At 43.3% G+C, this 14,274-nt stretch overlaps 1 protein-coding gene across 1 annotated transcript; it reads left to right on the top strand.

Annotated features, from left to right (window-relative positions):
* The first annotated feature begins 881 nt into the window (after positions 1–881).
* LOC118076363 (5-hydroxytryptamine receptor 3A-like) lies at positions 882–11,198 on the top strand. Its single transcript, XM_060271052.1, has 8 exons — positions 882–903; positions 1,901–2,058; positions 2,539–2,648; positions 4,088–4,254; positions 5,704–5,864; positions 7,542–7,752; positions 9,772–9,945; positions 10,930–11,198. Exons 1-8 carry the CDS (start codon positions 882–884, stop codon positions 11,196–11,198), a joined length of 1,272 nt encoding a protein of 423 aa, XP_060127035.1.
* The last annotated feature ends 3,076 nt before the right edge of the window (positions 11,199–14,274 follow it).

Here is a 14,274-nt window from a genome sequence, read left to right as displayed (position 1 = left end):
GCATTGCAGTGACAGTGGACTGACTCTTTAAACCAAAGGTCCTCCCCTGCCCAAACCCCTCTTTTTTCCTTCCTTATACTCAGTTGTGCTAAAGCATCTCTCAGCGGCTGATCTCCACTATCGCCTATAAACCCAGATTCCAGGAAGTTTCCAAATGGATGCTAACCTCAGGTCCTGGACTCAGATCATCTTCCAAAGTTGGAGTGTAGTACTGAGTCAGGAAAGCCACATGACAACAATATACCTGACATACTACAAGAGATCATATAACAACAATCCTGGCTTCCAGTAGATTTCTGAGCACAATTCAGGACCTCAGTGTCTGGGCTGAATGATGGGGGTGGAGACACTCCTTCAGGTATACTGGACCAAGGCTGTTCAGGGCTTTAAACAGCCTCAGCCCAGTATACCTGAAGGAGCGTCTCCACCCCCATCATTCAGCCCAGACACTGAGTTCCTCCTCCGAGGGTCTTCTGCTGGTTCCCTCACTGCGAGAAGTGAGATTACAGGGAACCAGGCAGAGGGCCTTCTTGGTAGTGGCGCCCTCCCTGTGGAACACCCTCCCATCAGGTGTCAAGGAAATAAACAACTATCTGACTTTAGAAGACATCTGAAGGCAATCCTGTATTTTTAATGTCTAATGTTTTCTACAATTTTTTATGTGTTGTAAGCCGCCTAGAGTGGCTGGGGAAACCCAGCCAGACGGGCGGGGTATAACTAATAAAATTAGTAATAGTAGTAATAGTAGTACAGGCTTATAATTAAAAGTAATGATACAGTATTTCAATCCTCTTGAAAATTCAAATAAAATAATGAGAGGAGTTGGGATTTTTATGTACAGTAATCTAGAAGGGGGAATGTGTTTTAAAAGGATGAGACGCATGACCTTAAACCAAGAGTGGCGTGAGTACCAGTAGCCCTGCAGATATTGTTGTACTTCAATTCCCATTAGCCCCAGGCAGCATGGCCAATGCTTAGGGATAATGGGAGTTGCAGTCCAGCAACATTTGGAGGGTCACAGGCTCCCCATAAACTGTAGTTTTATGGAGTACGCAAAGGATCTGTCATAGAGTTTGGCCATGCTGAGATGAAATGGATATATGTGGCCAGGGTTGACATACCCACAGGTTCTATTCTGCATTTCATCAAGATAAGTGCTTTGCATTTTCAAAGAGGCAGGTGCATGGTGCCTGATGACTAATTACCATATTTGTCATAACAATATTTGCAAAGAGTGCATCAAAAGAACATAATTATCTGGAAAGCAATGTCCGGACCACAAAGGGGAAGAAGTAATGGACACTAATGGGTAACCATATCTTTAATTAAACACAAAGATCAAGATGAAGTGAAAGAAAATGTTTTAGGGGATTTATATCCACTTCAGGCCAACAGGGAGGCATGGGCAGATGGTCAGAGTTGATAAAGTTAGGAGCAAAGGCATGGAAATGACATTCAAAACCAGAGATGTGAACTACATTACCCCACAGCCACGGGAGGTTTCCATTTCACACAAGAAATGTTGCTGCTCTTCTATTCGGTAAACCTAGCAGCCTAGGACATTTTTGATTCTACTATTAAGAAGCATTTGGACCTACTCTCAGAGAATGTGGAGAGCTGTTATGATGAGTTTTCTTCTGTCCTGGGTGCCAGGTAAGAGCATTTCTTCTCTTCCATCCTGCTCTACTAGCTGACAAATCAACTAAAAGACATGATGGATGGAAGGTAGGATGGATGTTGGAATGAAGGACAGTAATTTCTCGAGTTCACTGGCTTTCGAAATGATGGTAGACAGCAAAGCGAGAGGAGAGGAAGAATACCATGGGACTCTGCCTAGAACACAGACTTTTGAATCGTACCATACTGACACATTCATCTTCTCATTTTGCTCCTATTCCAGAAGGCACCCAGAAACAGATTTGTGGGTACCACGATGTGGCCGAGCATCTGAACATCTCTTCCAATAAGGATCTCTTCTCATACACCATACCCAAGAGAAACTGGGAAGAATCCTTAGAAGTTCATCTAGACTTCACCCTGGTGTCCATCCTTTCAGTGGTAAGAGGGAATAATCATTACATGTCTGGTCTCCAGTGATAAGACTAAGCACAAATACTGAGGAGGGGGGAAAGAAAGGGAAGGGAAGTTGGAGCAGGGGGATAATTGTTGGGGTAGAATTACAAAACACTCATATGCTAGATTAGTAGCTGCAATTCTAGCTGTGTGAGACTGGCAGGGCCACCAGCAGAGCAGCCAGCAGGGGACCAGGAATTTTAAAAGAGGGCCATCCATCTCCCTCCCACCCTCTGGTAGTGCTACTATCTGTCTTAATTTTCTAGGGCAGGAAGAAGAGAATACATTAATCTTTACCCTTTTGCTTCTTTGCAGCAAGAAAAATTGCAGGCGACCACATTCTATTTCTGGCTTTTGGTGGTAAGGTCCTCTTTCTTCTCTGTAAATAGCAAACAAATCCATCCTCCCATGAGAACCTAGAGGAGATAAAAAACAAAACACTAATATAATTTTTCCTTCCGCTAGAGCTGGAAGAATGATTTCGTCTCATGGGATCCCTTGGATTTCTGTAACATTACAAATATCACTCTTCCTGTGAAACTATTTTGGACCCCAGACATTTACATAGAGGAACGGTAATGCTGCTTTTATTCAATGTTGAATGCTTTTTCAAACTGCATTTTGAGGGCAAATTCGCAGGGTTGCCCTGAAACCACATTACAATTTCCATGCCCAGGCTTCGAGAAGGCTGCCTCCCATGTTAGCCAGACGTTTAGCAGCACTGGGGTACAGGATGAGCAGAAATGCGGGGCAGCATTGCCAGGACTAAGCCAAGAGCTTGTGGATTTTGCATTGTCTGGCTGAGTCTAGGTTACCTTGGGTTTCCTTGGCATTGAGCGAAATGAAATATAATCTTCCCCAACCGCCAATCTATCATGCAAAATAGACACAAACCTACAAATGCTGTGGTAGATTGCTTGAAATACTTGGTTTTACTGGCTTAAATTCTTAAATGGTTTAGGTGGGGTATGATGATGATGATTATTATTATTATTATTTTACAGTACTTGGATAATTAAATAACATACCTTAAGTTCATTATTCCCAGTTGTTTGAAACTGAATCCAAGCATCAGGATTTAAAGTTTTTATTTTTGCTCTGCCTTTCTTCCCCCACCTCTAGCTAAGGATGATATAATTTAGGTGTCTGTGAAAATAGCAATAGGCAGTTTCTGAGTGATGGGGGGGCGGGGTGCTAAGGGGGACACAGTGAGTGGAGTTTGGGCTCTGTAACTCAACAGCGTTTTGGAAGTGCTGACCACCTCTCTCTCGAGACCTGGTGTGGGAGTGGTGGAGTTTGGAGGATTTCAGCTGTGCTATTTGTAAATAAACAGATATTACGAAAATGCCACAAGCCTGCTTCTGGAGGAAAATAAAGCAGGTAAGGGCCACACACCTGGAAGATCTCACCACTGAGAGAAGTGATGTGATCTAACATTATCATTACTATTCCGATCCCCAGACATTTTTGTGACAGCTGCTGAATATTGCAAAATATTGGAAATGCTTTGGTTGGAAAATTTAAAAATTACAGAATCCACCTGGGCTTTCCTATAAGGTGACATTGCTTATACGTGAAAGTATTAATGTCTTATTTGTATAGTATAAGTATTTTGATGACACCCTTTGGTTATATTTTATACTCTATTATTATATAATACTGTACATGCAGTCAATCTCTGTATGTATGTTTGTTTGGTTGTATTGACAAAGAGGGTTTCAGTGCAGGAGTCTCCTTCTCCTTCTGCATCTCACATCCATCTTTTGAAGTACACCTCTTCAAGTTGTCCCCAGAATTCTCTGCTGTTTGCTTGCTGCATCCACACAAACCCTGCTGTTAGTTTCAGATCATCCATCCATTGCGTAGGTGGCTTTCCCCTTGGTCTTTCAAAATGGTAGGGTCTCCACACTACCACCCCACTGGCCTGGATCATCTCTTGCCACATGCCCTGCTAATGCAGGTTGTCTAATATGTACAAAATGCTAAGCTTCCCTTACGATAACCGTATCTTTAGGGCCGATGAAGACAAGTTCACACGCAGCCCTATGGCATTTGTAACATCCAATGGCTACATTCATATGCTTCAAACCTGCCGACTCACTTCATCCTGCAGTCTGGACGTCCATGCATTTCCTTTCGATGAACAAAAATGCAACTTAACCATGACCACAATATATTCAGGTAACACAGCCAAGCACAGCTGTATTTCTTTGAACTGTCATGATCGTTTGATTCTATCTCTCCATCCATGTACTTTTGAGTGCACACTCCCAATTGGTACCCCATATGCTCACTCTTCAACCTTCACTATTCACCCCTTTCCCACCTATGTCTTCCTTGCCAAGCCTGCCAGACCTACCACCCCTTGTCAAACATTTACACAACTCCCGAATTCCCACAGCCTCCCAACACCCATCCCCTCTTAACTCCCAAACCCCCACGTCTCTCACAGCTTCCTAAATCTCCCAATTCTCCCACAGTTTACCCCACCCTTCCCTTTATACTTTTACAAATCTCTCCCTTTGCAACTCATCAACCCCACCACCACTACAAAGGGCAAAAAGACTTTCCTCTTCACCCCAACAACAGTGATGACAACAGGATTAGCATAGCTGTTGTTGTGTGAAGGAGAAACCCATGCATTTCAAATTGCAGGCATTTTTCTCTCCTTCTCTGAACAATCATAGCAGAAACTTTGGGGTGGGGTAGATGTTGGAGAGACCTTTGCCCCCCTTTGTCCTCCCCACTGTCAATGGCAGTGGAATCAGAGGTGGAATGTGGGGTGGAACTGTCCTTCCTGCTCCTTTGTGGCCTGATCACTCTACCCATATCTCGCACTGCTCTCTCACTCTGCTTGCCTGGTATATCCACCTGCAGTTTGCATGGCTGCCTATTGGTGGCCATGAAAACTGCTGCATGGTGATAGCCTTACATTCTTATTATATAGAAAGATAAGATTAGGTTGCATCCAACTAAGACCTACTCAGAGTAGACCCGTTGAAATAATCGACCTGTGTTAGCCATGCCCATTAATTTCAATGGGTCTATATAGAGTAAGACTAGCACGGGGCACAAACCATTATTATTCACTTACTACTGTACATATTTCTTATCTGCCCTTCACGAGGCAGTCAACACTGTACACTCAGCTTGTGCCTTTCCAAATGTGCCCTATGTTCCCTGTTTTCCACATCTTTCTTCACTCTCTCCCTATTATCACTCTTTCTTGTATGTTTGCTCCCCCTGCCAATGCTCCCAGGTCAAAGTTTTCTCTCAAAATTAATTCGGAGTTGCTCCCATTGGAGGCTGACCATGTGTTTGTGTGATGCCACATTGGGGCTTAATTCACATGCTGAGCAAGCTGTGGGACAAGATGGAACAGTTATGGCACAACCTCAAAAGGAAGACCTAAGAGGGCTCACAAATATCACTACTAAAATGATCTATTTATGTGCATTCGGAATAGAACTGATTTATCTATAATGAATAATGAAATGTACGATGTAATGCTTTTGCTTTTTCAAATTTTAACATTTTTCTGTAATTTTTGTCATTTATTAATAAAGTAAAAAATCAGAAATAATAATAATAACAAAACCTTCTATATCATTTGCCTCCTGCTGAATCTAGCGAAAGAACTACTGATGAAGAGCTCTAAATCTTCCATGAAGGCAAATCAAGATAGTCACAAATCTTACTTGAGTGGTGGAGAGTGGAAGTTTGAGGAACTGAGGGTCATAGAGAACATGATGCCATATGAAACAACCAACATTAGTACTGTCACTTATGAGGTATTTAGTTTATAATACATTTATAAAACATGGGAACACTGAAAGATATCCCTATACAGTCATACCTCAGTTTAAGTACGCTTCGGTTTGAGTACTTTCAGTTTAAGTACCCCGCGGACCCGTCTGGAGTGGATTAATCCACTTTCCATTACTTTCAGTGGGAAAGTTCGCTTCAGGTTAAGTACGCTTCACATTAAGTACGGACTTCCAGAACCAATTACACCCATACCTTGGGTTAAGTATGCTTCAAGTTGAGTACTCCGCGGACCCGTCTGGAACGGATTAATCCACTTTCCATTACTTTTAATGGGAAAGTTCGCTTCAGGTTAAGTACGCTTCAGGTTAAGTACTCTGTGGACCCATCTGGAATGGATTAATCCACTTTCCATTACTTTCAGTGGGAAAGTTCACTTCAGGTTAAGTACGCTTCAGGTTAAGTACAGACTTCCGGAACCAATTGTGTACTTAAACCGAGGTACCACTGTATATAGAGTGTTTGGTTTTATGCTGAAGACAAAACTTGTGTTCGTTTTTATGCTTAAGCAAAATTTCAGACATGCTGCTTAAATTTTTAGGGTAGTAAATTTACCAAGATGAAGGTCTGCCAGGCTTGTGTGTTGAGCGCACTGCTTTATGGAAGTGAGTCATGGGCATCAGGGGTGTTGCCTCAATGTCTTCCACATGCACTGCGTCAGGAAGATTTTGAGCCACACATGACAGGACAGAGTCTCAAGCAAAGATGTGCTCTTGCAAGCCCACATTCCTAGCATGTCTACACTCCTTTCTCTGTCACATCTATGTGGGCAGCGTGGTCATGTCCACGGGATGGAATATGGCAGGACCCCCCCCCCAAGGACGTGCTTTATGGGGAGCTGGCTTCGGGCACAAAGCCCATTGGCCGACCAACTCTGTGTTACAAAGATGAAGGCTGGCAACATCAGCCCCACCATGTAGGAACCCCATCCAGACAACTGCAGAGCCTGGAGACAAGCAGTCAGGTCATGTATCCACAGCAGTGACCAGAGAAGGAATGACTGCTGGGAGGAACCCAGAGAGAAGAAACGCCATGGTGCATCTGCGGCAGCACAGCTGGATGCCTTCATCTGCCCCAGCTGCAAGCAAACATGTCTCTCCCATATTGATCTCTCCAGCGGTTTGACTTCACTCCCCAAAGGCACATCCTTTACTGTCTCCTGAGACAGACGGATGCCAACCAACCATTATTGGCTCGTTTTCAAAAAGATAAATCAATTGCCCTTTGCAATATGTTGATGATGGACACTTTGATTTTAAGGAATCGTTCAAGCTGCATCAATACAAGCAGAATAGCATCCTGAGGTTGCAATCCTATGCACATTTATCTAGCAAGATCGTTGAAGAAGTAAGCATGTGTTGGGTTAGTAGATGTGTTGCAGAAGCAAACACAACTTGGGTGCTTCCAGATGACCTGTTTATTTAGTTAGTTTGTGGGCAGGTTGGATGTCATTGTGTCAAAGACAGTGTTATCCCACACTTTCCATGAAACATTTTAGGAAGAGGGAAAATAATGGTCTCACCCACTCTTAGGCTGCTAAGAATAAGGACTATGGGCAAATTGATGCTATTAATGAGACTGAAAGGATAGTACCATTCTTTGCTGTAATCTTCATTCTCGTTTGGTCCTTTTGGGGGGGACAGGTTTCGATGAAGAGGCAATCCATTTTGTATGTGTTGGTTCTGATCCTGCCAACTTTTACTCTGTTCTTGCTGGATATGGCTATTTCTTACGCGCTTGCTTCCCCTGGAGAAAAGATTGCTTTCAAAGTGACGCTGATCCTGCAAGTCTCACTCTTGTCATTGATTCTGAATGATATGCTACCAGCAACATCAGATGATCCACCAGTCATAGGTAACCACCTTTTACTGCACGGATTATTCAGCACTGGCAGCCTTTGAACAGTTTTAGGGGCTGTCAAATAGTTTTGGTTGCATTCATTGGACCTATTTACATTGTGGCCCAGCAAGTGGGTCCTTGAGTCAGTAACTGATTTTTAGCTGGCGTGGTGATATTATTTTGTGAATCGTAATTACCTAGCATTGTACAGAACTAGCATAAAGATACTCCTTAGCGTTTGTTTAGTACATTTTAAAGCACTTCAATGACATGAACTTGCGGATCTTACAACAGCTCTGCAAGGTATCTCGGTATTATTATCCATATATCTCAGGTGTGGGGCAAAGAATGAGGGAGTTTAGCTCGCCACCCTGATAGATTTGTCCTAGGGAAGACATCCTGTTTTGCAGCCACTATGCTATAGTACAGGCATCCCCAAACTGCGACCCTCCAGATGTTTTGGCCTACAACTCCCATGATCCCTAGCTAACAGGACCAGGGGTCAGGGATGATGGGAATTGTAGTCCAAAACATCTGGAGGGCCGAAGTTTGGGGATGCCTGCTATAGTAGCTTTTAGTTCAACATTGACAGTAACACCTTCCTACCGATTGTGAACTGCAGCAAAGGCCTGCAGTGTGTTATGCATCTTCGGCAAAGGTGTGCACAGCACAACAGCATAAGTCTAACCATGCCCAGCCAAAAGTAAGTCCTATTGAAGTCAATATGACTTACTCCCAGGAGTTAGGAGTGAATCCCAACTGAGTTAAATCCTCAGTGTTCTGTGGATTGGAAGCTGGCACTCCTTCAAGGAAAAGGTAGGACAAAGGAACAGGTGGCCAGAGCTGCTTTAATATCTGCCACAGCACCAGGATTTATAGAAGCCAGGGTCCACAGAATCAGAGATGGGACAGGTGTCTCCACTTAGGCCTGAGGAACCCCAGTACATGGCACAGTCGAACAGCACAGGAATCACACCAAGTGGGAGGCCATGGGACCCAAGAGCAATGTCCATTTTCAGGCTAGAAGGTGGCCCTTTAAGGGAGTCTGGATTTCCAAAAGGCAGTTGATCATATAAGAGTTGTGGACTGATGGTAGAGGCCTCAGTCCAGTTCCAACTCCAGATTGAGCAACTTATCCCCCTAGGAACTCTCCGTGGTGCTGCAACAACTAACCCGTCTTGTCCCATGGGTTCCTTTGCAGGAGCAAGACAGGAAGAGAGATGTAGTCTTTTTAATGATGACTCTATTTGATTGGCCATGGAAATCTCTATTTCACTACTGTATTATGCATTTCAGAGAGAAGGATTCCATGCTAGCCAAAGAGGGCAAGATGACTCGGTTTTGTGTTTCAATGCTTTGGTGTATTTTTTAGATTTATCCTTATTTTATACCAGGCATTCCCAAACTCAGCCCTCCAGCTGTTTTTGCGACTACAACTCCCATCATCCCTAGCTAACAGGACCAGTGGTCAGGGATGATGGGAACTGTAGTCCCAAAACAGCTGGAGGGCCGAGTTTGGGGATGCCTGTTTTATACCTTCTATAATCTACCAAGTGTGTGAGTTTTGGAACATTTAATTCTCATAAAGGAGAACTAGAGCTTCTACAAGTTTCTGCAAGCAATCTGGCCCATTTGCCGCTGTAGTTACACTGGTGATCAGATGCCCGAAAAATCTGGTGGGGAGAAGAACCATCACCCATTGTCACTATCGCAGGCTCCATCACTACCCCTCCCCCACATTCCTTTGGAGTTATGGAGTTAGACCTAATTCCCACTCAACTTATCTCAAGCTCACCCAAAAACAACCAACATCTTTACCATACACACATCCCATCGCAGACAAAGCATCTACAGACACAGGAGCACCAAACCAGCAACCCACATGTTACTTTTGTGGTTCCTACAGCATCTCTTCTCAGTGCCACAACACTCCCCATTTCTTTTCTGCTTCCTGCCAGGCCCCTCCCACTCTAGCTTAAAAGAACAGTCCCCTGAAGGGCCAAATATTTACCATCCATTTCTTCTCCAACACAGCCATGTTTTTCACCGGGATGTTTGTATTTATGGTCTTTGGTATCCTGGAGAATGCTTTCGTACTCTATCTTAAACAGAAGAAACCAGATTCCCCACCTTTCACGGGGAATAAATTTATGAATATAATTCTGAGAAAGAAGAAAAAGCAATCCGAGAAGCCTGTGGCTGATTTAGGTAAGCACTTTCCAAAATGTTTTCTTTTTCTTTTTCTTACATAATGGAAAAGATTGATAAAAGAGGGAGAAGGGGGCAAATGTCAAGCACTATAATCCAGTGCTTTTTTAAAAAAAAAATCCAGAACTTTTTCACAGTACATTTTCAGGAGGACATAAATAATTGGCTGTTTATTTAGTTAGTTTTTTTATATAGCTAATGTATGGGTCACTTCATGGCATAAAGTCATGGAGACAATGTCCAGCCCCTCCTGAATGTACAGCTAGAACAAGGCTGACTTTGTTTCTGTGTAATGTAAGAAATAGGGACCCAGGTGGCGCTGTGGGTTAAACCACAGAGTCTAGGGCTTGCTGATCAGAAGGTCGGCGGTTCGAATCCCTGCAATGGGGTGAGCTCCCGTTGCTCGGTCCCAGCTCCTGCCCACCTAGCAGTTCGAAAGCACATCAAAGTGCAAGTAGATAAATTGGGACCGCTCCGGCGGGAAGGTAAACGGCGTTTCCGTGCGCTGCTCTGGTTCGCCAGAAGCAGCTTGTCATGCTGGCCACATGACCCGGAAGCTGTCTGCGGACAAACACTGGCTCCCTCGGCCTATAGAGCGAGATGAGCACTGCAACCCCAGAGTCTGACACGACTGGACCTGATGGTCAGGGGCCCCTTTACCTTTTTAATGTAAGAAATGGACTTGAAGCATCAGGCTGTCCTCATTACTCTGATGAAAGAGGTAAGGTAAGAACATGTGGTTGGATCCATTGTCCAAGAATTGAGATATGGCCTTCTGGATATATCCAGAATTGAGATATGGCCCTCTGGATGGCCTTCTGCATCTATTAGGTTGCTTCGACAGGTGATCCAAATGCCAGAATTTAGAATCAAAACAGCCGGTAGTTTTTTAACTCTCCATTTTTAATTCTCAAACAACGTCTGTTCCTACATAGGATTTTCTTAACATGTTAACATATGCAGTCTTCATTTTCTTTCATGCAGGAGACGGGCTGCCCAAAGGGAGCCAGCAGGCAGGCAGATTATCCTTGTCAGAAAAGTGCCATGCCGAAGAGAGTTTGGTGTTTCTGAAACATATTAATGCAGAATTGCAACAGATCAGGAAACATCTCTCCCTAGAAGAATGCCAGGATGACTCTGAATCAGTCGTGTGGGATAATACGATACTCCTTGTGGAGGAAGGGCTTTATTTTACCCGCCTGATTTTCTCACTCATCTTTTTAACTTTTGTTGCCATACAGTGGACATTCTAAATTATATATTATCGGTATTTGTGGTAGAACAAGGGGTGTATAGCCAATGCCCATTATACAAGTATGCTAGCTTACCAATCTGTTATTTGTACAAAGTCAGTAAATGCCACCTGATGAAATGTCTCAGCCAAGTGGCGTTTGCTGTTGGGAGTTTGCTTACGAAAGCATTTCATGCTTGGAAATATGTAAAAACATTGCAAAATTTACGACTCAATCGAACCTCGCAAAGCCAATTATTAGGAAGTACTGCTGACACAACATCCATGCACTCCATTGAAAAAAGTGTCTGGGTCCAGGAGTTGCCGTTTAAATTTCCCACAATTCCCCAGAGCATCACTCTATTGGAGGCTTTGTGGGAATTTTACACGGTAACTTCTGGGGGCTGTTATCCAGGTACATCAGAGAAAAGCCACTGGCATAAGACGGGGCCCCAAGAGTAGACGTTTTGCCAAGAGCTCCTTCCAAGCTGCACATTTTGTCTTGTTTCAACGTACTTCCCAGAATAATCAATACCTAATGTGCAAAAACAGGAGTGCTTTGATGAAGACTTACCTAGCTGAAGATGAAGATGAATTAGAGGAGGTTCTGGGGGAAAAAAAGGTGGTCATTTTAATATGATGTGGGTGGTGTAAGTATGGAAACTGAGTTCATAAATTGTGTATCTATCCTCCCTGACATTGCCTGTCTTTTAAATGCTTAAGAAACACCCACACTTAGCATGGCTAGTTCCCCACTGCTATTCTTCCATCCATAACTGCTATTTTCATGAACAGCACAAATAAACATGCAACCAATTAACCCCACCATGCATGACAAGCTGCTATGCTTCGTATATCATATGCCACACTGCTTGTGAGATAATTCCGAGCTACCTGTGCACTAGTGATGACTTGCTGGTCATGTAATAAGCTGCCTTCCCAAATAACACACTTCATACTTTTGTATTTCAATATTGGGTTAAACCACAGAGTCTAGGGCTTGCTGATCAGAAGGTCGGCGGTTCAAATCCCTGCAACGGGGTGAGCTCCCGTTGCTTGGTCCCAGCTCCTGCCCACCTAGCAGTTTGAAAGCACATCAAAGTACAAGGAGATAAATAGGGCGGGAAGGTAAATGGCGTTTCCGTGCACTGCTCTGGTTCTCCAGAAGCAGCTTTGTCATGCTGGCCACATGACCCGGAAGCTGTCTGTGGACAAACGCCGGCTCCCTCGGCCTATAGAGTCGGACACGACTGGACCTGATGGTCAGGGGCCCTTTACCGTTTATTGTAGTTCCCCCTTGTAAATAGTTTCTTGAGGGTGTCGGAAATTGTAGGCCTGTGAGTTCAAGATTCTTTGGGAGGAAGCCAAAGATACTATTTATAAATCAAAGTTGCAATATTTCAGCACTTTTGAAAATTCAAATAAAATAACTAGGGGAGCTAAGTTTGAAGAAGGGGTGGGGGATTTTTATGCTATCACAAAGGGAAGATTGGTTTTTTTAAAAAAAAAAAAGGATAAGAATCATGGCCTTCAGTCAGGGATGGAGAACTGGTGGGCCTACAGGTGTTGCTGGACTTCAGTTCCCATGAGCCCCAGCCAGCATGGCCAAAGCTTAGGGGCAATGGGAGTTGCAGTTTGGCAACATCTGGAGATCACAGGATTCCCTTTGTGCTAAGAGCTGTAGTTATGTCCAAGAACTATGGCTCTGTCACAGAATTTTGGCAGCATCTATACCAAACTACAATTCCCTTTGAAGACACCAAAGATAATTAAACTGGGTTTAAACACCGTAGATATATGTGAGTAGGGTTGATATGCCTTCAGGTCCTACTGTGTATTTTACTAAGTGAAGTGTGTTGCCTTTTCAAAGAGGCAGGAGTGCAGTGCTTGATATCTAATTACAATATTTGTCTTAACAACATTTGCAAAGAGTGCATTGAAAGAACAACTCATAATTGTCTGGAAAGAAACATCCGGACCACAACGAGGAGTAAGTAATGCACACTAATGGGAAGCCAGATCCTTAATTAAACGCAAATTTAGAGGAAGCAAAAGCAAATGCTTTAGTTGGGTGATCCCAACAGGGCGAAATATACAAATGCTAATGCAGAGCCAATAAAGTTACGAGAAAATATTATTACGAGCAAATGCATGGAAATGAGATTCAAAACCAGAGATGTGAAATGCATTACCCCACAGCCAGGAGAGATCTCAATTTCACACAGAAATGTGGCTCTTCCTCATCGCTGCAAATTTAGCAGCCTAGCAGATTATTGCTTCTTTTCTTAAAAACACTTGGTTCTACTCCCAGAGAAGAATGTGGAGAGCTGTTTTGGTTAGTTTTCTACTCCCTTGGGTGCCAGGTAAAACCATTTCTTCTCCTCTCTCTAGCTTTAAGAGCTGACAAATCAACAAAGAGACTTTATGGAAGGTAGGATGGATGCTAGAATGAAAGGCAGCGGTTTCTCAAGTTCACTGGCTTTCAAAATGATGGTACACAGCAAAGGAAGAGGAGAGAAAGGATACGGTCTGACTCTGCCTAGATGCACCTCTCTGCTACGGCTTTTGATACTTGAGATGTATCTTTTTAGCATCCGCCTTATTTTTGTATTCTTAAGTTTCTTTAAACTGCTTTTAATGTTGTGTTCTAATTGTAATTGGAAGGGAGAATAACATTATAAAGGAATAAAAGAGACTTGAAATGTGTGAGGAAAAGGCTGAGCAAGTGAAGGCTAGAATGTGAAGGTTGTGTTTGCAGCGGAACCATGTGAGAAGGATGTAACAACAAATGTGCAGGAGCTATTGCTGTAACTGTTGAGGAAAAAGATTAAACCAGTATAAGCTAGTAGAAAGACGTATTGCCATATAGGGAAATAACAGCCCCTTTGCTTCCCTGTGCTTGTAATTGTATAAATGTGTATACTTCTTTCATATTTGGTGTGCCATCCATAACTTATTTGCTGGTTGAGGTTGTGTGAAACCAGCCTTGCAATATCTAAATAAATGTCCTATTTGACTAACAATTGGTGTCCAGATTCTGTTGGCCATCCAGGCTGAACCCACAGGGTACTGAACTCCAATATTTCCCCAGCATAACC

This window comes from Zootoca vivipara, chromosome 2 (assembly GCF_963506605.1).
Source record: "Zootoca vivipara chromosome 2, rZooViv1.1, whole genome shotgun sequence".
NCBI classification, from domain to species: Eukaryota; Metazoa; Chordata; class Lepidosauria; order Squamata; family Lacertidae; genus Zootoca; species Zootoca vivipara.
The sequence above is the reverse complement of the archived record's forward strand: the minus strand, read 5'-3'. Positions and strand labels throughout refer to the sequence as shown.